We start from the raw sequence: 26,023 nt of genomic DNA, 5'->3' as shown, positions 1-26,023 counted from the left end.
AGTTAGCATTAAAAACTAATGAGTTTTAGGCAACATTAAAAAATATAGTGTTAGTAACTTCACAGTGGTTTACAGGATTTTAAGACCTCAGGGATATAATTTCAGACTTATTCACAGTATGTGTTTAAGTCACTGCACCCATCACCAGAAGTCCTGTGAATTTGGCAATAATCTAAAGGTTTCATTTATAACACCAACAGTTTGTTAACAACCCTTATGCTTGTTAAAACAAAATAAGATTTCCTTTAAAGTACAGTGGACTAAGAGTATTTTTATAACTTTCGACTCTATTTCTTGAGTAAATCTTTAATTACTACTAATATCAATTAATACAACTTAATAATGTTACCAATTATATGATCTTATAATGAGAACAACTAATAATTGTTTATAATGTTGAAAGTTAAATACACTGATAAGCTAACAAATTTGGAAGGAATATTCAAAGGCAAAAGAATAAGTGAAAATTGGAACCAGAGATGTAAAAAGTTACATCTCTGTAAAAAGTTGCTGAAGTTAGCTTTCACTGCTGGAACATTTCCTTATAAAGAAAACATGAAATTTTGGAGTGGGGCCAAGGAAACAGAAGATATAAATCAAGATTAGCTAATGACGAAACTTTAATAGACACTTTTCTTTTTGAAATAGCAATAAAGAGGACAATTATTTCTACTTCAGTTCAAGATTGTGTTGGAAGTTCTAGTCAGAAAGATAAACAAAACAAAGGAGTAGAAAGGAAGAAAAAATAAAAAGAAATTAAAAAATAAAAAGAAAGGAAGATAAGCCTAATATTATCTACAAACATATCAACATCATCCAAAAGAGTGAAGAAATAAATTGAAAGATATTAACAAGAATGCAGGATGAAATTAATACAGAGAAATCTGTTTAATTCTAATTTATAACAAAAGTAAACAATGAGAAAAATTTCTTAAAGATGACATTTACGGGGGGGGGGGGGAGATGACATTTACAATAACATTTACAATCACAATTATCACAATACACCAGAAAGTTAAAATAATTAAGAAACATAGTATTGACAAAGAAAAAAAATCAATGAAATAGAATAGAAACAAATCTGGAACAAATCTTACATATACAGAAATGAAATACTACATAGAAGTAGGAAAAGCAAAGGGCCTGGTGGTGGTGCACCTCGTTGAGCACACATGTTACAGTGTGCAAGGACCCAGTTTCAAGCCTCTGGTCCCCATCTGCAGGAGGGAAGCTTCATGAGCGGTACAGTGCTGCAGGTGTCTCTCTGTCACTCTCCTTCTCTACTTCCCTTTTCCCTCTTAATTTCTGGCTATCCCTATTCAATAAACAAATAAAGATAATTGAAAAAATCATTTTTAAAAAAGTGAAAAAAGCAGGGCCTGGGCAGTGATGCGCCTATTTGAGGGCACAAATTATAATGCAAAGGGACCTGGGTTCAAGTCCTCAGTCCCTACCTGCAGGGGGAACATTTCACAAGCAGTGAAGCAGTGCTGCAGGTCTATCTCTAACTTCCCCTTCCTTCTCCATTTCTCTGTCTCTATCCAATAAGATAAATAAATAAATAATAAATAAATAAAGCATAAAAAAGAAGTAGGGAAGGCAGAAAAAAATTTAGTAGATAATTCTGGATCAACTGGATACCTATGTGAGAATAAAAGGAAACTGGATCTCTACATCATATACAAAATCAAACTGCAAATGAATTAAAAACCTACACACAAAAGCAAAGTCAGAAACACTTAGAAGATTATACAGAAGATGTATCTTCATAGTCTTACATGGGAAGAATTTAAACAAGACACAAAAAATAGCAAATTATGTAAGACATACTAAAGAGCACAAGTCCTATAAAATTAAAAATAAATGCACCCTAGAAAGATATATATCCAGAATATATAAAACATTTGCAACAGCTGGGCAACTTGATGGAAAAAATAAAAGAAAGACTAGCCGACTAATAGACAAGGAGAATTTCAATATAATCAGTACAGGGGAAGGTGCTCACACTCATTAATGACTAAAGCATAAATAAAAAACATACTGAAATGTCACTCCTTACCCACTAAATTGGCAATGATTTAAAAGTTTCACAATACAACAAAGTTGCACAGAGAAACAAAAATGATCACACAGTACTACCTGCTGAGGATGGGATGAAATTTTGAAAAACAATGTAGCATTCCCTATTAATACTGAACTTATATATACCCTCTGACCACCTAGCTCTACTTCTAACTATAAGCCCACCAAGAATGAGACATACACAGAAAAGTCATGTACATGGGTGTGCACAGCATCCTTGCTTCCTCAGTTGATTAATCTCAATCCCTAAAAATCTAGATGACTATTTAAGACATACCTTCCCTTAACTTTTACTTGACTGGATCTTTTCCTCCCTCTCTCTCTCTCTCTCTCTCTCTCTCTCTCTCTCTTTTTTTTTTTTTTTTTTACCTGTAATGCAGCCTGTGTCAGCAATTAAGGGCAGAAAAAGGTAAGTATTTATAATCAGTAAAAACAACAACGAAACATTATTTTCATTAATATAAAATAATAATTCACTATTAAAATTCAGTTTAAGCAAATACTTGTTTCTATACTTATCATCTCACTTTAATTAGAAATGATTGGTCATTAGTTTCAACAACCTTCTCATGGTAATGTCATTTAAAAAAGTTACACGGGGTGGGCAGTGGCATACCTAGCTGAGTGCATCTATTATAATGTGCAAGGGCCAGGTTTCAAGTCCCCAGGCCCCATGGGCAGGAGGAAGCTTTGCAAGTGGTGAAGCAGTGGTGTAGGTATCTATCTTTCTCCCTCTCCCTCTCCCCCTTCACTCTCAATTTCTCTCTCCAATAAATAAATAAAAATTTTAAAAATAAATAAAACACAACCAAGTGATTCTAATTTAAAAAACAAAAACACCAGTATTCTTACCTGAATATAAGCAGCAGTAACTAATTTAAAGATGGCCTGGTAGAAAAAATCCCTCAAGCAATGTTTCTCTCTGAGATAATAACATATCACCAAGAAACTTTATCTTGCTTTTATTACTGTTTGCATTTTCACTTGCGTTTTCCACCAGCATCCTGTATGTCAGGTCTATTTAAATGGTATTTTAAATTCTAAATAAATCATACTGAATGGCCAGGAAGGTGGTACAGTGGGTAAAGCAAGCACTGAACTCTCAAATTGGAGGTCCCGAGTTTGATGCTTTGCATCAAATGTGACAGAGTAATACCCCAGTTCTCTTTCTCCCCCTAACCACTTCTCCTAGATCATAAATAAATATCTCTTGGAAGAAAAGAAAGAGAGAGGAAGAGAAGAGGGAAGGAAGGAGGGAGAAAAAGGGTTAAGGAAAGGCATAAAAAATAAATAAAGACTGACTGACTACTCAGTACCAACAGAACATTCTTAAAACAAGGCTAGAAAGAAAGCCATCACATACTTGTATTATTACATTCAACTTCCATTTCTCTGTTTCTATTTTCAGAATACTACACAAAAAGAATTGCTAGGTATGTAAGACAAAATTTTAGTGGTTAGAGTAGCTGGTATGCCACATTCAAAGCTTTCAACATACAGAAATTTTTAAAAAGTAGTTTCATGTTTAAGTTTACATTTTCAAATTTCAGTATAGGTTGGCTTAAAGAATTTAACAAAAAATACAAGTGAAACTTCACTGTCACATGAGAGCAGGAGCAGGGTGCTTCAGTATGATTACACCTGAAAGTTCATGAAATCAAATGCATTCATTGATTCTACAGGCTTTTCCCATACCTTCCAAGCCTTTCTCCCCCACATATCCTTTTCTTGTGGTTGGAGGTGGTCAACTTAGAGTACAGACAGCGATATAAATTCTTTTTTTAGTTATAGACAGAGTCAGAGAGGCAGAGAGCAAAGAGAGAAAACACACAGCAGTGAAACATCCTTCAATGCAATGGAGGTCAAGTTCAAACCTGGGTTGTGCACATTGCAAAAAAGAACATTACTAAGTAAACTACTTCATCAGCCACCAGTGACTTAAATTGTAACTAAGGAACACTCTTAAATGTTTTAAGGTCCTAAGAGACAGACATTTTTATATACTGGCTCATAAGCATGTTTTCAAATATTTAATGTAAAAGAAGAAAAATATATGCCTGGACAACTAAAAAATGTTTTATTTTCAATAAAAAGAAGAACTTTGTCTACACTATTATTAAAACAACACAAAGGATTTGTTCCAATATAATGTTATCTAGCTAAAGTAAACTGTCAAAATGATTATGTAACATGGTAATTAATCTTTAATTTTTCTACCTTCTGTTGAATGGTGGAATGTTTTTGTTCCATCTCTCTTTTTTCCTTTGCTGCATCCACAACTAACCGATCCAACTATAAAAGAGGGAAAGGAGAAAATTATGCAGACTTAAAAATGAAAGAAAAAAAGTATGAGTATTTTTAAACCATATTTTCAATAGGTTAGTTTATATAAGCTTACTTCATTTATTTTTATTGTCAGGATTATCACGGGAGTTTGGTGCTTGTAAAAGGAATCCACTACTCCAGGCAACCATTTGGGGGTGGGGGGAGGAGACACCATACAGTAATTGAGAGGTATAAAGAAAGAGAGAGAGGAGAGAAAGAGAGAGAGAGAGATGCGCCGACCTGCAGTGCTGTTCACCTTCATGAAGCTTCCCCACTACAGGTGGGGACCAGGGACTTGAACCCAGGTCCTCACACACGGTTATGTGTATACTCTACTGAGAATACCACTGCCCAGTCCTCTATATATATTTATTTTAAAGGCAATTTCGGGAGATAAGAAATTGTACTTATGTGCCAACTGTCTTGTAATTTATTATTTCCTTAGTAAAATAATAAAAATAAATAAACAATGAAAAAAAGTTTAAGTTCCTTTTTTTTGCTGTTACCAAATTCACTTTAAAAAGATCTTAGCTCCTCTCTAGCAGAAATGTTTCCAAGAACAGTCATAGTGTCAAAAAGTGGTGAAAAGAAGCCTTGTCAAGGCCATGGCAATGATAATATTCACTCCTTGAATAAGGAAGATGATGACTGTTTTAGCTGCTGGTTAACACAGGCAGCAATTCTGGTAGTCACAAAGATACAAACAAGATACACCTGGAATTTTTTTTTTTCCTCAAGTAGCAAAGCAAGGTTGTTAACCCAGTATAGACTACTTCTTACAAGTTAAATGTAACAAACACTTCCATTGACTCATTTTATGTCTGCTTTATAAAGTTATAACCAAATCTAAAAGATGGGGAGGGTAAAATACCTTCCTATTAAAAGAAAAACCTAGAGCACTAATAGCTCACCAAGTAGGGAGCTTTCCTTACCATGTGCTAGGCCCTGAGTTTGAACCCCAACACCACATGGGAGAGCCATAACACCATGGGAAGTTCCAGAGACAGTGGGGTGGTATGGCATCTCTCCTCTCTGTGTCCCACCCCTTTCTTTCTCTAAAATAGGAAGAATGAAAAAGCTGGTTCAGGAACAGTGATATCATGCATTATATGGCATAGAAAATGCAAAATAGATAAAAGAGAAAGTCTATAAAGTTAAATAGTGATGATGATGATAATGACAGTGACAGTAAGAATAGAATAGTAATCATTATAAGACCAAGGGGGAAAAAAAACAACAGTTTGGGACTGTTATTTAACAAAAACATATTTCCTTTGTTGTTTTCATATATATATAGAGAGAGAGGCAAGGGAAGAAAGTGAAAGAAACTACGGCACCAAAGTTTCCCTCACACAGAGGAGATCAGGCTCAAACCTGGGTCACGCACATGCCAGAGCAGCACGCTATTCAAGTGAGCTATTTCAGTAGCCCAATAACAAGTTCTTATAAAAATCATAAAGGTCCATATTTTTCTTTTCGTTTCCATCAAGAAAGGTGATTTTCCCGACAGAATAGAAGCATCTTAGTTCTATAGTATTATGACAAATGTCCTACCTTCTTGAATAATTCTGATAGGATAATAAACAATTGGCTTATAAAATACTTCATTATGTAGGTCTATTGTTCTAAACCATGGTATATGTCAATTCATCTTTTAACCCCACCATATGCAAACAGATAATATATGTAAGTGAATAAATCAATACTTAAATATCAAAAGGAATATGAAGACAAAGTATTAAATGACCAAATATTTTAATTAGTATCATCTAAGAATTAAACTAAAAAAAAATACCTTCCTTAAAAGTATTTGGGGGCTGGGAGAAGGCTCAGTGAGTACAGTGCATGTCTGATCATGCCTGAGGTCCTGGGTTCAATATCCCTGGCACCACATGGAAGGACAATGAAGAGCACCAAGAGAACTCCAAGAATAGTGGAGAGTGCTTTGGTTTGTCTCTCTCCCCCCCTCCTTCCTCAAAATGTAAGGTAAAAATGTTGGCAGGCAGGAGAGGTGGTGGTTCAGCAGTATCACACATGCTAGGATTATTCCAACACCTTATTAAAAAGAACTATTTGAAGGGCTGGGTGGTAGAACACCCAATAAAACACACACATCATCATCATGCATTATGACCCGGGTTCAAGTCCCTAGCCCCCACCTGCATGGGAGAAGCTTTAGGAGGAGTAGAACAGTGCTACAGGTGACTCTACTTTTCTCTATTTTTAATCCTTTCTCTCTCTCTCTCTCTCTCTCTCTCTCTCTCTCTCCTCCCTCTCCCTTGCCCTCTCCTTGTCTCTACCCCCTCTCTTAAAAGTAAAAATAAATCTGGTGAAAATGCTCACTTGCATAGTGTGCTGCTTTGCCACATATGTGGCCCAGGCTTGAGTCCAGTCCCCACCACATTAAAGAAAGCTTTGGCGCTGTAGACTCTTCACTGTCTCGCTACTTGTCAATCAATCAATCAATCAAATAAAAACAAAAGGTAATCAAGACCTGTGATTCAAATGAAAAAAAACAAACCAACCAATTGACTACAATTCAATTATAGAGATGTGAGAAATAAAAATTTAAGGAGCCAGTAGTGGCACATCTGGTTAAGTACATATAGTACCATTTGCAAGAACCAGAGCAAGGATCTCAGTTTGAGCCCCCACTCTCCAACTGCAGGGAGGACGTTTCACAAGCGGTGAAACAGGTATGCCGGTGTCTATATTGGAAAAAGTTCTCTCTCTCCCTCCCCTTTCAATTTCTCTTTGTCCTATCAAATAAAATGATAAAAGGAAAAAAATGGCTACCGGGAGCAGTGGATTCACAGAGCAGGCACCGAGCCCCAACAATAACCCTGGAGGCAAAAAAAAAAAAAAAAAGAAGAAGGAAGGAAGGAAGGGAAATAAATACTTAAATTCAGTTATTTATCCTGTATAAAATATAAGTTGTTTTTAAATAGCTTTTCAATACCCTTCCATACTGTCATTAACATGCTGTTATACTTTTAAATCTAATTTTTGAGAACCTTTTATAGCATCAGACTTCCTTCTAAGATAAATGAAATATAAAATTTCCCAGTGTGCTGAATTTATCCTAAAATATGAGTATCAGAGAAACATAACAAGCAAAAATAAACAAATGGGATGACATCAAACTAAAAGGTTTCTATATGGAAAAAGAGCTATTAAGGATGAACAGGCACCTATGCAATAAGAAAATATTTGCAAACCACACATCTAATGAGTTAAAAACCAAAGCATACAAAGAGCTCATACAACTCAATAAAAATATTAACACAAAAATTAGCAGAGTAGAGTTTGGCTAGACATGTTTCCAAAGAGGACATACAGGGGGGCTGGGTGGTGGTGCACCTGGTTGATCGCACACCTCATAGTGCACAAGACCCTGGTTCAAGCCCCCAGTCCCCACCTGTGGGGTGGGGGAAAGCTTTGCAAGCAATGAAGCAGTGCTGCAGGTATTTCTCTCTCCCTTTCTATCTTGCCCCTTCCCTCTCAATTGACCTGTTTCTATTTTAAAAAAAAATTGTCAACAGGTACATGAAAAGGTACCTGGCATTGTTAATCATCAGGAAAGTGCAAATCAATAATCCAGTCTGCCACTGAAAATTGGTCTAAGGCTCCCACTGCTCAAACTATGGAATGGCTAGGAACAAATGCAAGTTGTTGTTCCATTCACTCCTAAATTGGCAAATAAGTAATTTCTATTTGATATACGAGAAAAAAGCATTACGTTCTGGCAAAAATAAACAGTGAAACTCTTGGTGGGAATGAAACTCGTGCATTATTAAAAAAACAGTATGAAAAGTCCTTTAAAAAATGAAAAACCAGAAATGTTATATGATCCAGCCATTCCACTTTCAGTTTTAATCTCAAGGAAACAATGGCGCTAGTTCACCTGCACCTCCATATCCACGGCAGCACTGTTTACATTAACCAAGAAAGACATGACAATAACCTAAGTGTCCATCAATACATTAATGGACAAGGAATTTCTCTCTATCTATATACTGATCATGAAAAAGGAAATCCTGTCATTTGTAACAGTATGGATGGACATTAAGGACAGTACGCTAAATAAATCAGATAAAGGCAGGAAAATGCCCTAAGACTTCACTTATATGTAGGATTTAAAGCAAAAACCTGAACTCACAGCTACAGAAAACAGGCTAATCATTGTCAGAGGCAGGAGTAGAGTGGACAAAATAAGATAAAGATGTCAAAAGGTACAAACATCATATTACAAAATAACTAAGTCATGGAATATAATCTACACTTACTGATTATAATTAATAATACTCTATTGTATATTTAAAAGTCAGTAAGAGAGTAGGTTCTCAAAGTTCAAACTTCAAGAAGAAAACATTGCACTTATATGTACTGATGACGCTAATTATTATAAATTTAACACTGTGATATATATACATATGTATATATATTCACACACATTGAGTCATTATATTGTACACCTGAAACTAATATATGTCATTTAAATACAGATACTAGTGTGTAGTAAGAACAAGAAGTACAGTACAACATTACCTGTGCACCCAGATCTTTCATGAAGGGCCCAAGTTCACTAAACAGATCATAGCCTTGATGAAAGAAGGCCAGATGAGCATACATAAAGGATAACATCTAATAAGAAAAGACAAATAGCATCTTAAAATCAATTCTTAGATAAATATCCTAAAATTTTTTAAATCCTATATGCAGAGATTTGATTTCATATATAGAACAGCCTAAAGAATCCATTATTGGGGGCCAGGTAGTGGTACTGGAATATATAAAACATATATGTGTGTGTGTGTGTGTGTGTGTGTGTGTGTGTGTGTGTGTGTGTGCGCGCGCGCACATATTTACTAAGTTGCATTAAACAAATACATACATTTAGTTTCATATTAAAATAGTGAAAACATATTTCAATAGGTAACTTACTGATTTCAGGATTTCTGATCTCCTTTTTGATTGAAGCACATTAATCTAGGGGGAAAATCACTTGATTAATCACTCAAATACTTGAAAAACTAATATTAAAATGCAATATTGCAGAAGTTGCTTATCTATTGGTTTAACACTTTTCTAAAGAATAAAAACAAAATTCAAGCTTTTCATCCTTTGGTCTGACTTTTGGAAAAATATAAAAAGTTAAGATAAACATTCTAATGAAACTCATACAATTTTTAGTTAAAAAAAAAAAGAATAAGAATAATGTTTAAATTACAATATTGCAGTAATCAGACTACCACTTTGGTAGACATGAGTTCCTTAGAATGCAATCTTTTTTCCACCACCCCCCCTTACCTAATCCTCATCAATATCCTTCAATGTAAATCCTTAATGCTAAATCTCATTTTACCATTAGCACAACACTTTCTGATAACCTTTCTAAGTTTTTCTAGGCTGTTGCAATAGTTTACAGACTAGTCTGTTCCTATATTTGACTCCCTACAGTCAATTTTCCACATAGTAGCCAGTAGCTTTTAAAAAAGCCCCCACGTTTCCAGATCCCTACCCAACTAGGGAAAGAGAGAGACAGGCTGGGATTGACCTGCCAATGCCCATGTTCATCAGGGAAGCAATTACAGAAGCCAGACCTTCCACCTTCTTTACCCCATAATGATCCTGGGTCCATACTCCCAAAGGGATAAAGAACAGGACCGCTATGGCGGGGGGGGGGGGTGTGTTCTGGTAGTAGGAACTGTGTGGAGTTGTACCCCTCTTATCCTATGGTCTTGTCATTATTTCCAGTTTATAAATATAAATTTAGAAAAAAGAAAAAAAAAAATCTCCTCTTAGGCTAGGAGCCCAATACTAATAATAACAACAGCTTAATGGTTATGCAAATGACTTGCATGCCTGAGGTTCTGAGATCCCAGGTTCAAGCCCCAGAACTACCATAAACCAGAGCTGAGCAGTGTTCTAGTATTTCTCTCTCTCTCTCTCTCTCTAATAAAATAAATTTCTTTAAATTTTAAATTCAAGGTTCCTCTCTCTTAAACATAACTTCCAGTATGACTTTCAAAGTGTGTGTGCTTGTTTTGTTTGTTGTTGTTGTTGTTTTACCAGGGCACTGCTTCTCTGACTTACACTGAAGGTAGGGATCAAAGATGGGACCTGGGGGTCTCAGGCACGAAAGGTTATTTTGAATAATTATACCCCCTCCCTTATCGGGTCAATAATTATGACCCGACTACCTCTCCAACCAAATTTTATTTTGCTCTCCCCTATTCTATGTTCAATCAAAACCAAGATTACCCTACCCTAATTCTCTCAATACTACTTACTCTTTCATTCTTTCTACGTGTCATCTTCTAGTCATATGGACAAAGTCTATCTCTTACTGATCAAGTCCCAGTTTAAATTTCACCTCCTGCAAAAGGGCTAATAGAGGTATTCATGTACTCTCTAGTCCATCAAGCCTATTTATTTACTTCATAGCACCTACATCTGACACTGTTGACCCATTCATCCATCCATCCACTCACATCTTTTTCCCAGCTAATGTATAAACTCTATCAGATCTGGCAAAATATCCACTCCATAAATATTAATTGTAAATAAATATTTTAATTAGGCTAAATTTATTGAATGATCACAAAATCATGAAATCTCTCTATATTGGTATCTCTCTCAACTCAAAAAATGTATAAACACTTTATCAGATATACACATATATATTTATGAGCTTAATGAATTATTTATACAAGAAAATCACCCACCGTTTGCAAGTATTAGCAAAACAGTACGGAGTGTCTGCCTTTCTGTATCTTTCCACAAAAAATACTGCTTGCTATCTTACAACTTTAGCACCAATTATAAAACAAAAGCAAACCAAAAAAAGAAACTAAACAATTTTGCAAACTTAGATATTAGTTTCTTGGATGGACCTTGAAAAATTCATGTTAAGTGAAATAAGTCAGAAACAGAAGGATGAATATGGGATGATCTCACTGTCAGGCAGAAGTTGAAAAACAAGATCAGAAAAGAAAACACAAGTAGAACCTGAAATGGAGTTTTACCAAAGTAAAAGACTCTGGGGTGGGTGGGTGGGGAGAATACAGGTCCATGAAGGATGATATAGGACCTAGTGGGGGTTGTATTGTTAGAAGGGAAACTGGGGGATGTTATGCATGTACTAACGATTGTATTTACTGATGAATGTAAAACATTAATTCCCCAATAAAGAAATTTTAAAAAATAGTTTCTATTGTATATTTATTCCAGGGCCTATTCAAGTTTTGAGAACTGAAATATTTAGTTTCAAATATCTAAATAGAAAATAAAGACTGCAAATATTTTTTTTTTTAATTTTGAAAAATGTCGAGTTACCTGCTTTTAAAAATTTGCTTATCTATTTACCTATGAAAGAGGGAGGGGCACTGCTCAGCTCTGGTGTGTGATGATGTCTAGAATTTAATTTGAGGCCTCTGGTTCCTCAAGTATGCAAGTTCTGTGATGTAAATAGGCTAATATCCCCAGCCCTACCTCTGTTCTACATGAAAATTTCCCTATTTGCCAACAAAAATAAGAGCATAGAAATACCTTTGTAAATTTTGAATATCCACTACATACTATTCTCCAAAATAAGAAAATGACATAACAATTCTGATGTTAATTCCAGTAGCAAACAGTAATTAGGGAAGACAATGAGGAACATTTCACACATTCTATTTCCTAAAAATGGTTAATCCTCTCCCCTTTACACCCCTGCCCCCATTCCTATGTTACACTCGCAGGGTAATGGTTTCTGTCTGTGAAATGCTGAAAAGAACTCAGTTTACTGAGGCCAAAGGAAATAAGATCTCCTCTGTGCTTGGTGGCCTGGTTCATCACTACAGAGTGAACAAACTCTCTAGGATTCTGATTCATTTCAGTGAAAGAGGGCTTTATTGTGTGGTTTTCTAATCGCCTCCAACTCTAAAGGCCTGCATCAGAAACAGTAGGTTCCCATTAAGGAAGAAAGATGGGTGGTCAGGAAGCAATAATAAAAAAAAAAAAGATATATAAATAAACAACAATAATAAATGGAATAAGTGTTTTAACTGAAATGCATGTGACAATACCGATGCATTACAGATAAGGCAGAGGGAAGAACTAATTTTGCCTGTAGAAGTATGTGAAACTGACCACAAAACAGTGAACTGGAAATGAGGCAGGTGAAAGACCAATCTTATGAGATGTTCTTATTGGAGAAGAAACTATGAGGACTGGTATTATGCTGCAGCAAAAGTGAGAAAGGACAGATTTTTTTTTTTTTTTGCCTCCAGAGTTACTGCTGGGGTTCGGTGCCTGCACCACGAATCCACTGCTCCTGGAGACCATTTGTTCCCCTTTTGTTACCCTTGTTGTTGTATCATTGTTGTGGTTATTATTATTGTTGTTGTTGTTGCTGTCATTGGATAGGAAAGAGAGAAATCGAGAGAGGAGGGGAGACAGAGAGGGGGAGAAAAAGATAGCCACCTGCAGACCTGCTTCACCACCAGTGAAGCGACTCCCCTGCAGGTGGGGTGCCGGGGGCTTGAACCGGGATCCTTACACCGGTCCTTCCCATGTGCACTTAACCTGCTGTGCTACCACCCAACTCCCAGAAAGGACAAATTTAAGAAGTACATAAGAAAACTTCCTAAGACACTTTAGGTTATTAGATATAGTAGCTGAGGTCTGCTTACTGGCTCAACAGATAGTGTTAAATCTCAACCCTGAAGTCCCAAGTTTGATCCCAGGCACCACATGTGCCAGGAGTGATGCTCTAGTTCTCTTTCTCTAGTGATTCAATTCAATTCAATTCAATTCAAGTCTAATTATATTTTGATTTCTTGTTTTTTGCATCCAGGGTTATTGCTGGGGCTCAGTGCCTGCACCATGAATCCACTGCTCCTAGAGGCCATTTTCCCCCCCTTTTGCTGCCCTTGTTGTTGTAGCCTTGTTGTGGTTATTGTTGTTGTTGTTGATGGCATTCGTTGTTGGATAGGACAGAAAGAAATCAAGAGAGGAAGGGAAGACAGAGACGGGGAGAGAAAGACAGACACCTGTAGACCTGCTTCACCGCCTGTGAAGGACTCCCCTGCAGGTGGAGAGCCAGGGGCTCGAACCGGGGTCCTTACTTGGGTCCTAGTGCTTTGCGCCACGTGTGCTTAACCCGCTGCACTACTGCCCAATCCCCCTTAATTTTGATTTCTATGAATAAGAAGGTGACACCATCTGTAAGATGATAGTAAAAAGAAATCATTGAAGAAGGCAGATTTCAGTTTTGGAACCAAAAAGATTAAGCTTCCTCTGTGAAAACTTGTTTTTTGTTGTCTATATATGGTGGTAACTCAAGCAAGAGACATGATGAGGCTGTTACAGAATTAATAAAGTAAGGAGAGAATAGGAGCAACTACGGAACCTTAAAAGAAAGACTGAAAAGATGAACAAAGGAGGAAACCCAGGTGGAGACTGAACAGAAAGCAAAGCTAAGAAGTTGTAAAGGTAGTTTGATATAAATCAAGACAAAAATATATTTGAGGAAGGAAAAGTGAAGTCTATCATTTCAACAAAATGGAATAGTCACGCTGGTTAAAAATTAAAACTAGCTTGAGGAGCTTGAGATAGTTCTCCAGGTAGGGTGGATGCCTTGCTATGCATGACTATCAGACTCAAGCCCCAGCACCACATGGCAGGTGCTGTGGCTCCCAGAGGGAAGCTTCAGTGCTGTGGGGTCTCTCCCACCTTCTCTGTTTCTCTGAGTAAAAAAGCAGGTCAGCAGCGTTAGAACTGTGCATAGTGCACACACAAGGACCTGATTCTGAGGGGTAAAAATGGCCTAAGCCATTTAAGTGAAATGAAGAAAGGAGACCTAGTACTCATCCTACCAAAAGTAGTAGTGTGAATGGAAGGTAGGTAACAGAAGGTGAAGAAACATGGACCACAGTAATCCCCCTACAGCCTCATTCGCAGGCTATAGATCCCAAAATCTCCAACAGATGACTAAAATGGAATACTGAAAAATTCTATACATACTCATTCTTCCTATACATATATATTTAGGATGAAGTTTAATTTACAAATTAGGAACAGTAAGAGATTAGTCATAAGTATTATAAATGGAACAAAAAGAAGACACTATAATGAAATCTGTGAGATGTCTCTCTATCTCTTTTCAGAAAATAGCTCATTGTATAAACATGGCCTCCAGGAACCATAGATTCATAGTGCCCACACCAAGCCCCAGCAATAACCCTGGAGGCAAAGGCAATAGGGGGACGGGGGGGGGGGGAGTAGCACTATTTCACCGCTTGTGAAGCTTTCCCCACTGCAGGTGAGGAGCAGGGGCTCAAACCTGGGTTCTTGCACATTGTAACATGTGTACTCAACCAGGTGCACAACCTCTCAGCCCTTAGTAGTCTCTGTCATTAAGTCAACAATCTCCAGGGATTAATTTCTGCTGTTTAAAATAATAATTTTTAAAAAATCAAAGTGTTTAGGCTTTATATAATATGTAGCAACACATTATGTACGTGTGACACAAGAGAAGTATAGCTTCATTTTCATGTCTTTTGAATTCCTTTAGGGACCTATCACATTCAAATTAGTGTTAACTATACTCTAGACCAAAAGATCATGACGGACCCTATCAAATACAATTTGAATAAGAACTGAATGCAAATATGGAAACACTACTTCTAAAAACACCTTTCATGAAGCAAACTGGCAACCCTAAATATCTCTAAGAATCTAGCCTAAAGAAGCAACTAGAAATGTGGCAAAAAAAAAAAAAAACATACACAGAAAAATGTGATTATCATTTGAAATTCTTTAAAATTTTATTTGTACAAGGGCCAGGTTGTGGTGGACCTGGTTAAGTGCACAAATTATAGTGCACAAAGACCCAATTTCAAGCCCCTGGCCCCCCACCTGCAGGGGGAAATATTCATGAGTGGTAAAGCAGGGCTGCAGGTCTCTCTCGCTCTCTGTCTCCCCCCTCCCTTCTCAATTTCTTACTGTCTCTACCCAATAATAAAAATAAAATAACATGATGCAACCTGACTTCCCTGGGCAGACAACCCCACCAATGTGTCCTGGAGCCCCAATTTCCCAGAGCCCCACCCCACTAGGGAAAGAGAGAGACAGACTGGGAGTATGGATTGACCTGTCAGCATCCATGTTCATCAGGGAAGCAATTACAGAAGCTGGACCTTCCACCTTCTGCACCCCATAATGACCTTGAGTCCATACTCCCAGGAGGATAAAGAATGGGGAAGCTATCAGGGGATGGGGTGGGATACAGAATTCTTGTGTTGGGAATTGTGTGGAGTTGTATCCCTCTTATCCTATGGTTTTGTCAGTGTTTATAAATAAAATAATAATAATAAATAAAAGCTACACAAAAAAAATGTACATTTACATACATGCATGCAGCTTACAGAGTCAGATATATAGACCAATCAAATTCACAAAAGATCACGGCTTAGGCCCAAATGGTAGCACACCTGGTTGAGTATATATGTTCCAATGTGAAAGAACCTGGGTTCAAGACCTTAGTCTCCACCTACTAGAAGGAAGCTTCACAGAGTAGTGAAGCAGAGTTGCAGGCATCTCTCTCAGTTCCTCTCTTATCTCCTCTTCCCTCTCAATTTCTCTCTGTCTCTATTCAATAGTAATAAAATACAGTAATAAGTAATAAAAATTGAATGGTTTAATTGTAAACTCACAAAGAAAAATATTTTTTGAATAATCACTCAAAAGTAAGGACATGTTTAGCAAAAATGAAAACATGCAGTATATATACCTGAAGTACATAGTCAAGGGCTAGATGTCGAAAACATTTTCTTGTTGCTGTCAGAATATTTGTGGCTTCTTCAACTTCATGCTGCTTGTTTCTCTGCACTTGCGCATTTTTTACTAATGCATTTTCTTTCTCTTCACTGACTTTTTCAAATTGTTTCTTGGCATCTTTGAATTTTCTGAGATCTCTACAAAATAAGACAGTAAAACTTTACTGATCAAAAAATTTTCCAAAAAAAAAAAAAAAAAAAAAAAAAAAAAATTTTCCAAAATAACACTTATGATTTAATTCTTATATTCCTCTATTTTTTACACTATTCCAAATACTGTCAGTTAGCAATTCTTTACTTAAGTATATAAAATTTACACTGAACATAAATGATCAAGTTAACAGAGTCAGTCCACCCTAGCTAGAAAGCATGCACTGGCCAACTTTATCAGACAGAAAAAGAGATAGAGGCAGAAAGCGGGGAAAGGAAAAACACAGCAGCACTGAAGCTTTACCCAGTGCAACGGCCAGGCTTGAACCTGGTCACCTGACAAGGCAGTAACACGTGAGCTATCTTGCTGGCCCTAGGGCATGTACTTTACCAGACATGAGTTCCTGAGTTAGAGACCCAGCACCATAGGCTGTAGTGGGAGAGCTCCATGAATGGTGGAAATCGTGCTGTTGTGTTTCCTCTTTGTTCTTCCACTCTATCTCCTTGTTTAATTTTTTTTTTCTTTTAATTGGGTTCAGGAGGCTACTCAGAGGGCATATTGTACATGTATAAGGCCCTGAGTTTACTTTTAGGTAGCACATTAAAAAAAAAAAAAAAAAGTTGATTTTTTTTTTAAAAGACAAATTCAGGGACATGTCCACTAAGTGATCTTTTAACAGTACTATACATAAAAATCACCATAAGAAACTTGTTAAAAATTTAAACTCTAAAACTCCCTTCCCAGTGATCACTATTAACCTTTGGGATAAACCCAAGAATGTGCAGAGTATGGGTATGTATTAAGATCTGCCTTTAATTTTGCTGCTGTGGGTGGTCTAGAGACAACATTAAGACACAATGTTCATTTTTTGCTGAAGGGAATTACTGAGTCAAAGGGCAAGAGGATACTCTTTAAACACATACACAGTTTTCTAACCACAACCAACCCTGGGCAGGAGATAGCTTAATGATTATGCAAAAAATTTAGATGCCTGAAGCTCTAAAATCCCAGGTTCAGCCCCCAGTACCACCATAAACCAGAGCTGAGCAGTGCTTTGATCTGCCTGTCTCTCTCATTTAAACAAACAAATAAATAAGAGTCCTATGCCAGTAAAGGCTATTAGTATCTATTTTAATATGCTGAAAATGTGAAGCCCTGGATTCAGATTTTGATCTTGGGTCAAATATGATTTTAGGTCAGTTATGATCTTAAGTAAATCACATAACATTCCTGTGTTTTTGTGTGTTGCCTACCAGGAAACTAAGCAAAATAATTGAAGTCAAACTGCTTAAAAATAATAAGCATAAAGATCTAGGGGATGGTTCAGTGGGTAAACCACATGTCTTTTCATGCATGAGGTCTGAGTATGATGCCCAGCACCACATGGGAGTGCCAAGGACAACACAAGAAAAGTCATGGATGGTGAAGTGGTACTTGGTCTCTCTCTTTCCCTCCCTCCTCTAGAAATATGAAATATATACTAACAAAGTAAATTAAACTCTTTATAAGAAACTATACATTTTCATGTATATGTTCTAGAAAATACTCTAAATATTAACGTATTATGAAGTAATTTATAATTATCGAATCCCCAATAAAGATATTTTTTAAATGAAGTAATTAATAAACCATCTGCAAAAAAACAAAGGACAACAAAGTATAAATGTACTAAAGCAGCACTGTATTATTTATGTTCAGGAGCTTGGACACTATTTGCAGGTTGTGATGTTTATAATTCAGCCTGAATAGTGTATCATAATCAACTGTTATATATTCTTATATATTCTCAGTCAAGAATTAAATGACAAAAATAATTACTAATGTAAAAAAGGAGTTCTGGTGGTGGGAATTATGTGGAGTTGTACCCCTCTTATCCTATGGTTTTGTCAGTGTTTCCTTTTTATAAATAAAATTTTTAAAAAGGAAAAATTTCCCACTTCCACAGTTTGGACTTTTAAAACAAACAAAAAAATCTACACTAGAAATAAACTACCACTCTGTTTCACATATAAAAGGAGATGAATATGATACAAAAGATTTCTATGTTAATGCTTCCATTACTTATTCTCAAATATTCCATTATACTCTCTCAAAAAAATTACCACACTGAGACAACAGAAAACTCAGTCTCAACAAGAATAATTTATAGTTAACATTTTAACCTTTGTGTGGGCTTGATTAATTATTGAAAGACCATTACACAATTTATGTTAAAAGATTATTAAGGAGCTGGGTAGTGGCAAACCAAGTAGAGTGCACACATTACCATGTATGAGGTACTGGGCTCAAGTCTCAAGTCCCCATCTGCATGGAAGTCTTCAAAAATGGTTTAGCAGTGTTCAAATTATCTCTCCCCTCTCTCCCTCCTTACCTCCTTCTATCACCCTCTACCAAAGAAAACAGGGGGGAAGAGAGCCAAGAGGAGTAGTAGAGTTGTTGTTCAAGCATCAAACCCTAGTGGTAACTCTGGTGGTTAAAATAAATAAATAAGTAAGATTTTAAACCTTTAACAATCTTAGTTGTGTGTCCTAGACACATTCATAATGTAAATGAAAGGCATTAAGTCTATTTTCCTTAGTAATTTAAAATGAAGTGCACTACAATTTCCAAAAACAAAAAAACACCAATGTTTTCAGTAATTCATTTCAGAAAATTTTAACTCTTCTTTTCTCTTCATTGTAATTGACTTACTCTTTAACAAAATTCTGAAGTTGTGCCTTAATTGATCTCTGAGTTTGGTCAAATAGGATCTAAAAAATTAAAAAAAAAAAAAAAGAATATTAAACAAAGAAAATAATTTCCACTTCTATCTCACGTCTCCATCAATAGTCCAATTCTAGTAATACCTACTCCCTATTAAAAAATATATAATAAGCATTTAGAAATTAATTTAAACCAATTTCATCCTGTAAAAAAATTAAATTGTTCCCACTTACAGAGAAAACATACCTAATTTCATATTTAATTAAAATGTTCAAACAGTAAATAAAACATATTTCATTTGGAAGATAACCTAAAATTCCACTCTGTCCATTACAGAAATTCCTTGTTGCAATCTATCAAAGCACTACAAGTAAAAATGACTATAGAAGTTCCTTATACCTTAAAGTAGCTTGCTGACAAAACCTGAAGATTTAAACATTTTACATTCTGAATTCAAGTAAACATTTCATAATCCTTCAGGCTAAATGGTTAATCTTATATAAGATTAGAGACAAGGAAAAAAATTTATTAAACAGTCTGCCCCATTTAAATAATGCCACAAACTTAACTTTCTTTTTTTTAAAAAAAAAAGTATTTATTTATTTATTTATTTATTCCCTTTTGATGCCCTTGTTGTTTTATTGTTGTAGTTATTATTGTTGTTGTTACTGATGTCGTCGTTGTTGGGTAGGACAGAGAGAAATGGAGAGAGGAGGGGAAAACAGAGACAGGAAGAGAAAGACAGACACCTGCAGACCTGCTTCACCACTTGTGAAGCGACTCCCCTGCAGGTGGGGAGCCAGGGGTTCAAACTGGGATCCTTACATGGGTCCTTGCGCTTTGCGCCAACTGAGCTTAACCTACTGCACTACCACCTGACTCCCACAAACTTAACTTTCATAGCTCTTTTTTTATTATGAGGTTTCACAGGGTTTGTCATGGGAACTTGAACAGAGTTCGAAAGAGCTATCAGATAAGCAGACAGAAAATTAATAATGACAACAAAAATTCCAGGGGCCAGGCGGTGGTACACCTGGTTAGGTGCACATAGTACTAAGCGCAAGGATCTATGCAAAGACCTGGGTTGGAGCCCCAACTCCCCACCTGCAGGACAGAAGCTTCACAAGCAGAAAAACAGATCTGCAGGTGTCTATCTTTCTCGATCCCCCCATCTCTCTCAATTTCTCTCTGTCCTAGTCAATAAAATGGGGGGTGGGGGGATGGCTGCCACAAGCAATGGATTCGTAGTGCTGTTACCAGGCACCATCGATAACCCTGGAGGCAAAAAATTTTATTAAAAAAATAAATAATAAAATAAACATATAAAGTATATATATTCCGGTGCACTTCTTTAAAGACATCAGTTTGATTCTCTCCGAAACTTTGCTATTAGACATATGTTCTCTTCTAAATAGCAAACACATCCATAAACACACACATTTTCAACTTATTACAGTCTTAAAATCTACTTCCAGAAAGAAAATTTTTATATTATGTTAAAGTATCGACCCAAAGTAAGCAGAAGAAATAACAAACAAAAATGGAGTCAATTAAGTAGAAAACAAATAACTGGAAATCAGAGAGTTCAAAATCTAGTTCTTGAGAAGATCTATAAAATTGATAAACTCCAGTCATAGTGACTAAGGAAAAAAATAGAAGACACATTTCAAATACTGAAAAGGAGATAAGTGAAGTCACAGATTTAACACAATTTTTTTTAACAATAATCAAGGGCATTAGAAAACAAACTTATGCCTATAAATTTTTTAAATGTGGCAGTTAAACTCTTTAAAAACCACTCAGGAAGAAACAATGATCTGACTATAAACCATAAATCCCCACAACAAAGTGAAGGAAGGAAGGAAAGAAGGAAGGAAGGAAGGAAGGAAGGAAGGGAGGGAGGGAGGGAGGGAGGGAGGGAGGGAGGCAGGCAGGCAGGCAGGCAGGCAGGCAGGCAGGCAAGCATTCTCACTCATAGGTAATTTCCTTGCCCTAAGAGAAGTGAAAACTTGGGTTCTCACTGAAATTTGTATATTAATATTTAAAACAACTTCATTCTTAATTGCAGAAAACTTAAACCAAATGCTCTTGAAGAAATAATGGCAGTGCTGTGCAGTGGCATAACGGGTAGAGCACACACACTGCAGTGCAAAGAACCCTGGGTTAAGCCCTCAGTCCTCATCTGCAGGGGGTGTTTCACAAGAGCTGAAGCAGAGGTACAAGGGGTCTCTCTCTCTCTCCCCTGAGCCCCCACTTCTCTTTCAGTCTTGGTTTCTTTCCAAAATAAATTATATATATATATATATATATATATTTTATATATATATCAGTGGTACAGCCATACAATGGAATACAGTGTATCAATAAAAAAGGATCAACTATTAACACATGCAGCAACATAGATGTGTGTATTTATTTTATTTTATTTTGCCACCAGAAATTTCACTGGGGCTCAGTGCCAGCACTACGAATCCACTAACCTTGGCGGACATTTTTTTCTTTTTTTCTTTTCTAATTTTTACTAGAGAGGACAGAGAGAAGTTGAAAATGGACTGGGAGACAGAAGACACCTGCATACCTGCTTCACCACTCATGAAGCAGATCCCTTGCAGGTAGGGAGCAGGGACTCGAACCTGGGTCCTTGCAGGAATATGTGTTTGTGTTTGTGTTTAACTGGGTCTGCCACCACCAAATATATATATAATTTTTTAGTTAAAGCATACTCAAAATATTACATGCTACAGGATCTCATTTACAAGACAATTAGGAAAAAAGGGCAAATCTATACAGATGAAAAACAAATTAGTAATTTCCAATGTTAAAATATAACCCAATCTCAAAACCAGAATGGCAGGTGAGAGAAGACACAAACATATATACAAATAGATTAAGATATGATTCCATTTATATAAAATTGCAGAGCAAGAAAAACTGGTTATGAAAGAAAAACAAAACAGTACTTGCCTTGGGGGAACAGGCTGGAAAAGTCTGAGAAGAGGCATGGGAAACTTCCTGGGTAATGCTAATGATCTTTATCTTAAAAGTGAATTAGGTTACATAGAAAATGCATTCATCAAAATTCACTAAATGGTACACATAAATCAAACTAAAAATTTACCTTAAGAGAGGGCTGGGCAGTGGCACATCAAATTGAGCACATTACATAAGGATCTGCATTCCAGCCCTTGCTCACCACCTGCACAGAAAAGCTTCACAAGCAGTGAAGCAGGTCTGCAAGTGTCTCTTTTTTCTCTCTCCTTTTCTATCTCCCTCTCAATTTCTCTGTCTTATTAAATTAAATACAGGGGGGGAAAGGAGGAGTGGATTTGTAGTGGCGAGAAGAGAAGAGAAGAGAAGAGAAGAGAAGAGAAGAGAAGAGAAGAGAAGAGAAGAGAAGAGGGAAGAAAGGAAAGGAAAGGAAAGGAAAGGAAAGGAAAGGAAAGGAAAGGAAAGGAAAGGAAAGGAAAGGAAAGGAAAGGAAAGGAAAGGAAAGGAAAGGAAAGGAAAGGAGGAAGGGAGGAAAGAAGGGAAAACTACTCTAAGAGATTTTTTAAATGCAATTCATCAAATATACATATGAGGTATGTTTGGGAATAAAACATAATGTGATCAAGTTATTTTGCAATATGTCAGTAATTCCCATGGGAGCACCAAGAGGATCCTGTGGATGGCTGAGTGATACTTTGGTGTCTCTCCTTCTCTCCCTCCACTTCTTTCTCTTTCTCAATATTGGAAAACTAAATAAAGTAGTAAAAGGAAGAATATATTAATGTCTTCACCTATATATTAGATATGACTGAATATACAGATACTTTGAAATCTACAAAAAAGTCTCTAACAGAATGAATTCAGTAAAGTTGCAGAATCAAAGTGAATCCCCAAATATCAGTAGTATTGTAAAACAACAGCAGCAACAATCAGAGTTGAACTTTTAAAAAATTTAGGTCAAGATAAAAATTAAATAAATTTTAGGGTGATTTTAACAGGAGATAAGCTAAACTGGGACTGGGAGAGAGCTCCCTAGATAAAACAAGGGCCTTGCTGTGCAGGAGGCACTGGGTTTGAACCTGAGATAATTATTTTTTTAACATTTAAATGGTAACTCTTTACTACTAAGTACTACTTTATACTTTAATATTTAAATGGTAACTCTTTACTGCTAAGTTAAACTTTATCTGACAATATGACAAGTACATATTTCACTATACTAAACTTCTCTGGAAAGACATTACTTACTTGACAGTCATTTGTCCAGTTAAGTTGCATCAGGACCCTGGCTTTCCAGTGTCCACCAGTATCACCTATTGCACATTCAGTTTCACTGAATGTTTTATGCATCCAAGTAATTATACAGGTAATATGATCCCACTAAGACAGAATCAGGCTACGGGGCATAAATTGCATGCCCCCATCCATGTCCAACAGAGAAGAAATTACAGAAGCCAGAGCTCTCACCTTCTGCACCCCATAAAGAATGCCAGTTCATACTTCCACAGGAGTAAATGTTAGTGGAAGATGACCAGATGGCTCTGAATTCCAATCCCATCAGGACCCACAAAAGAGGGAAAAAAAAAAAGTAAGGACACACAGAAGTGTAGCTTAGGTGTGATTTAGGAAGGAAGAGGAGGTAGGACCATAGGAAAAAAAATGGGCAAAATATATATATGAACATGGATAGCTATAGAAATAGTAGTCAGCCCATATCTGTGATCTTGGGAGAACTACTACAGTTTCCGATGGAGGAAATGAAGACAGAGAATTCTGGTGGTGGGAAAGGTGTGGAATTATACCCATTACCTACACTCTATACCTGAGCTACATCCTTGAAGGAAGAAAGAAAGAAAGAAGAGGGAGAGGGGGGGAGAGAGAGAGAGAGAGAGAGAGAGAGAGAGAGAGAGAAAGAAAAAGAAAAACAGGAGAGAGGGAGAGGAAGGGAGGGAGGAAGGGAGGGAGGGAGGGAAGGAGGGAGGGAGGAAGGGAGGAGGGGTGAGGGAGAAGGGGAGGAAAGGAGGAAAGAAGGGGAGAGAGATAGAGAAAGGGAAAGAAAAATAAATGAACATGTAGAAATAGAGCAAACAACTGTAGAACCTCATATGGAAGAAAAAAAGAAAAAAAAAAAAAAAAAACACAGTCCAGGAGATGGTGCAGTAGATGAGCAATGAAGTCTCAAGCATGAATTCTCAAATCTGACTCCGAGAATCGCTTGTGCCAGAGTGATGTGAATACGCTATTTTAGGAAAATGTGAAATTGTACCCCCAAAACAAGTCTTGTAAGACATTTCTTCAATAGATTTTTTTAAAAACTGTTAAAATTATAATAAAGCAGTGGTTCTTCAATTTTGCTGCTTATCAGAACCATAGGGGAATATTTTTTTAAAAGCCTAATATTATATTACAGATGACAAAAACCAAAATCTCTGGTGATGAGAACCAATTTACCTCTGTAAAGGTTCCCAAAGCTTGCGTCATGGTACAGACATGTTGAACGATAAGGTAGACTGTCTACATAAATATCCAAAGACAATTTTTCCTGTCCCTCTACATGCATACCACTGTCCCATTAAGAGGCAGCATTTAACTTTATCTTGAATCTGGTATGGGTGGCCTGAATCTTGTTTTACCCAAAGGAATGCTGCAAGAATTATCTAGTGGGATTTCCAATCCTAGGCCTTTATAAGTCTTGAGTCTCTATACAGAGAAGAAAATATTATGAGAAAAGCAGTAAGAGACAGACATGGAGAAACAAAATTCCACACAGAACAAATAGCAAAGCACAAAGGCCCCAAGATGAGAATGACTTTGGTGTTTTCAAAGAACAAAGAGACCAAGTGGCTATGGACAGGCAGAGAACAGAGATGAGATCAGGGGATAATCACCAGTAGGAACATGATCAGATAGGGCTTAGGAGGTCATAGTTAGGATTTGACTCTGAGTATAGTTATGAATTAAAACAGGCAGTGACAGTGGCAGTGTGAACTTATTCCTATTTGTCAAGAGTTCATTCTGGCAGGTGCATACAGAATTCACTGGAAAAGGTCAAGAAATAAAACAGAGATACAACAGTTTGGAGACTACCATATATTCCTAAATATGAGGAGGCAGTACTTAAGACTTTTAGGTGACAGAGAAACTACTAATATAATTGCATTTAAAGGACATTTTGTTAGTGTGTTGGATATGGGATATATAAAAAAAAAAATGTTACTGCCTCAGGGAAAAAAAACTTCAAGACAAAACTCACTATATTATGCAAGAATTGCATTATCAAAAATGCTTTTAAAATTATAGCTTTTGTCTCCTACTATAGACTTCCAGGAACTTGCAGTTGTTTTTTCAAGGCCTGGGAGATAATTCCCCTAGTAGACAACATGTTTTATCATGTTTGAGGCCCCGAATTCAAGTCCCACCAACACATGGGAGCACCATTGCACTGGGGAAAACTCCATGGATGGTAGAGCATTGGTGCTATGGTGTCCCTCCACTGCCCCTCTGAAATTTAAAAAGAAAAAAAGAAGAGCCTAAGAGTAGTGGAACCCAGACACTCTTGTCAATTAACAGGTTAAGTTCTGTCACTGGAAGTCAGTGTTAGATTGAGAGGCAGGAGATAAGCAGAAATCACTTTTTTCCCCCTGCCTTTGTTCTGATACAGTTATCGGTAAGAAATTGTAAGTTCTTTAAATTTCAGCATCAGGCACCAATCCAGTAGAATACAATAATTTCAATACAACTGTGGTTCATCGCCTCTTATAAGAACAAAAAGAAGGCAAGAGTCTAACTTCTTGGCTCGTGTCAATGGAAGTATTCTCAACAGTGTAATACCTAAGAACTCTTATTATGTACACATGACCTTCACTCTTGTTTCTCTAGTCCTCCACCAATGGATGGATGGATGTGAGTAAGGAATAGAGGAAGAGAAGAATGGAGGGGGGGGATCTCT

At 36.7% G+C, this 26,023-nt stretch overlaps 1 protein-coding gene across 1 annotated transcript in view; it reads right to left on the bottom strand.

Moving 5' to 3' along the window:
* The window catches only part of ACAP2 (ArfGAP with coiled-coil, ankyrin repeat and PH domains 2), a 136,866-nt gene that overhangs the window by 44,216 nt on the left and 66,627 nt on the right, over positions 1-26,023 (bottom strand). The window contains exons 5-9 of the mRNA XM_007517422.3: positions 19,075-19,133; positions 16,187-16,370; positions 9,352-9,396; positions 8,956-9,051; positions 4,300-4,374 (exon numbers count right to left, since the gene is read on the bottom strand). Coding sequence (XP_007517484.1) covers positions 4,300-4,374; positions 8,956-9,051; positions 9,352-9,396; positions 16,187-16,370; positions 19,075-19,133 — 459 coding nt within the window. The remainder of the gene's footprint in view (positions 1-4,299; positions 4,375-8,955; positions 9,052-9,351; positions 9,397-16,186; positions 16,371-19,074; positions 19,134-26,023) is intronic.

This window comes from Erinaceus europaeus, chromosome 9 (assembly GCF_950295315.1).
Source record: "Erinaceus europaeus chromosome 9, mEriEur2.1, whole genome shotgun sequence".
Lineage (NCBI taxonomy): Eukaryota > Metazoa > Chordata > Mammalia > Eulipotyphla > Erinaceidae > Erinaceus > Erinaceus europaeus.
Note: the sequence above shows the minus strand (reverse complement) of the source record. Positions and strands in the feature narration are given on the sequence as shown.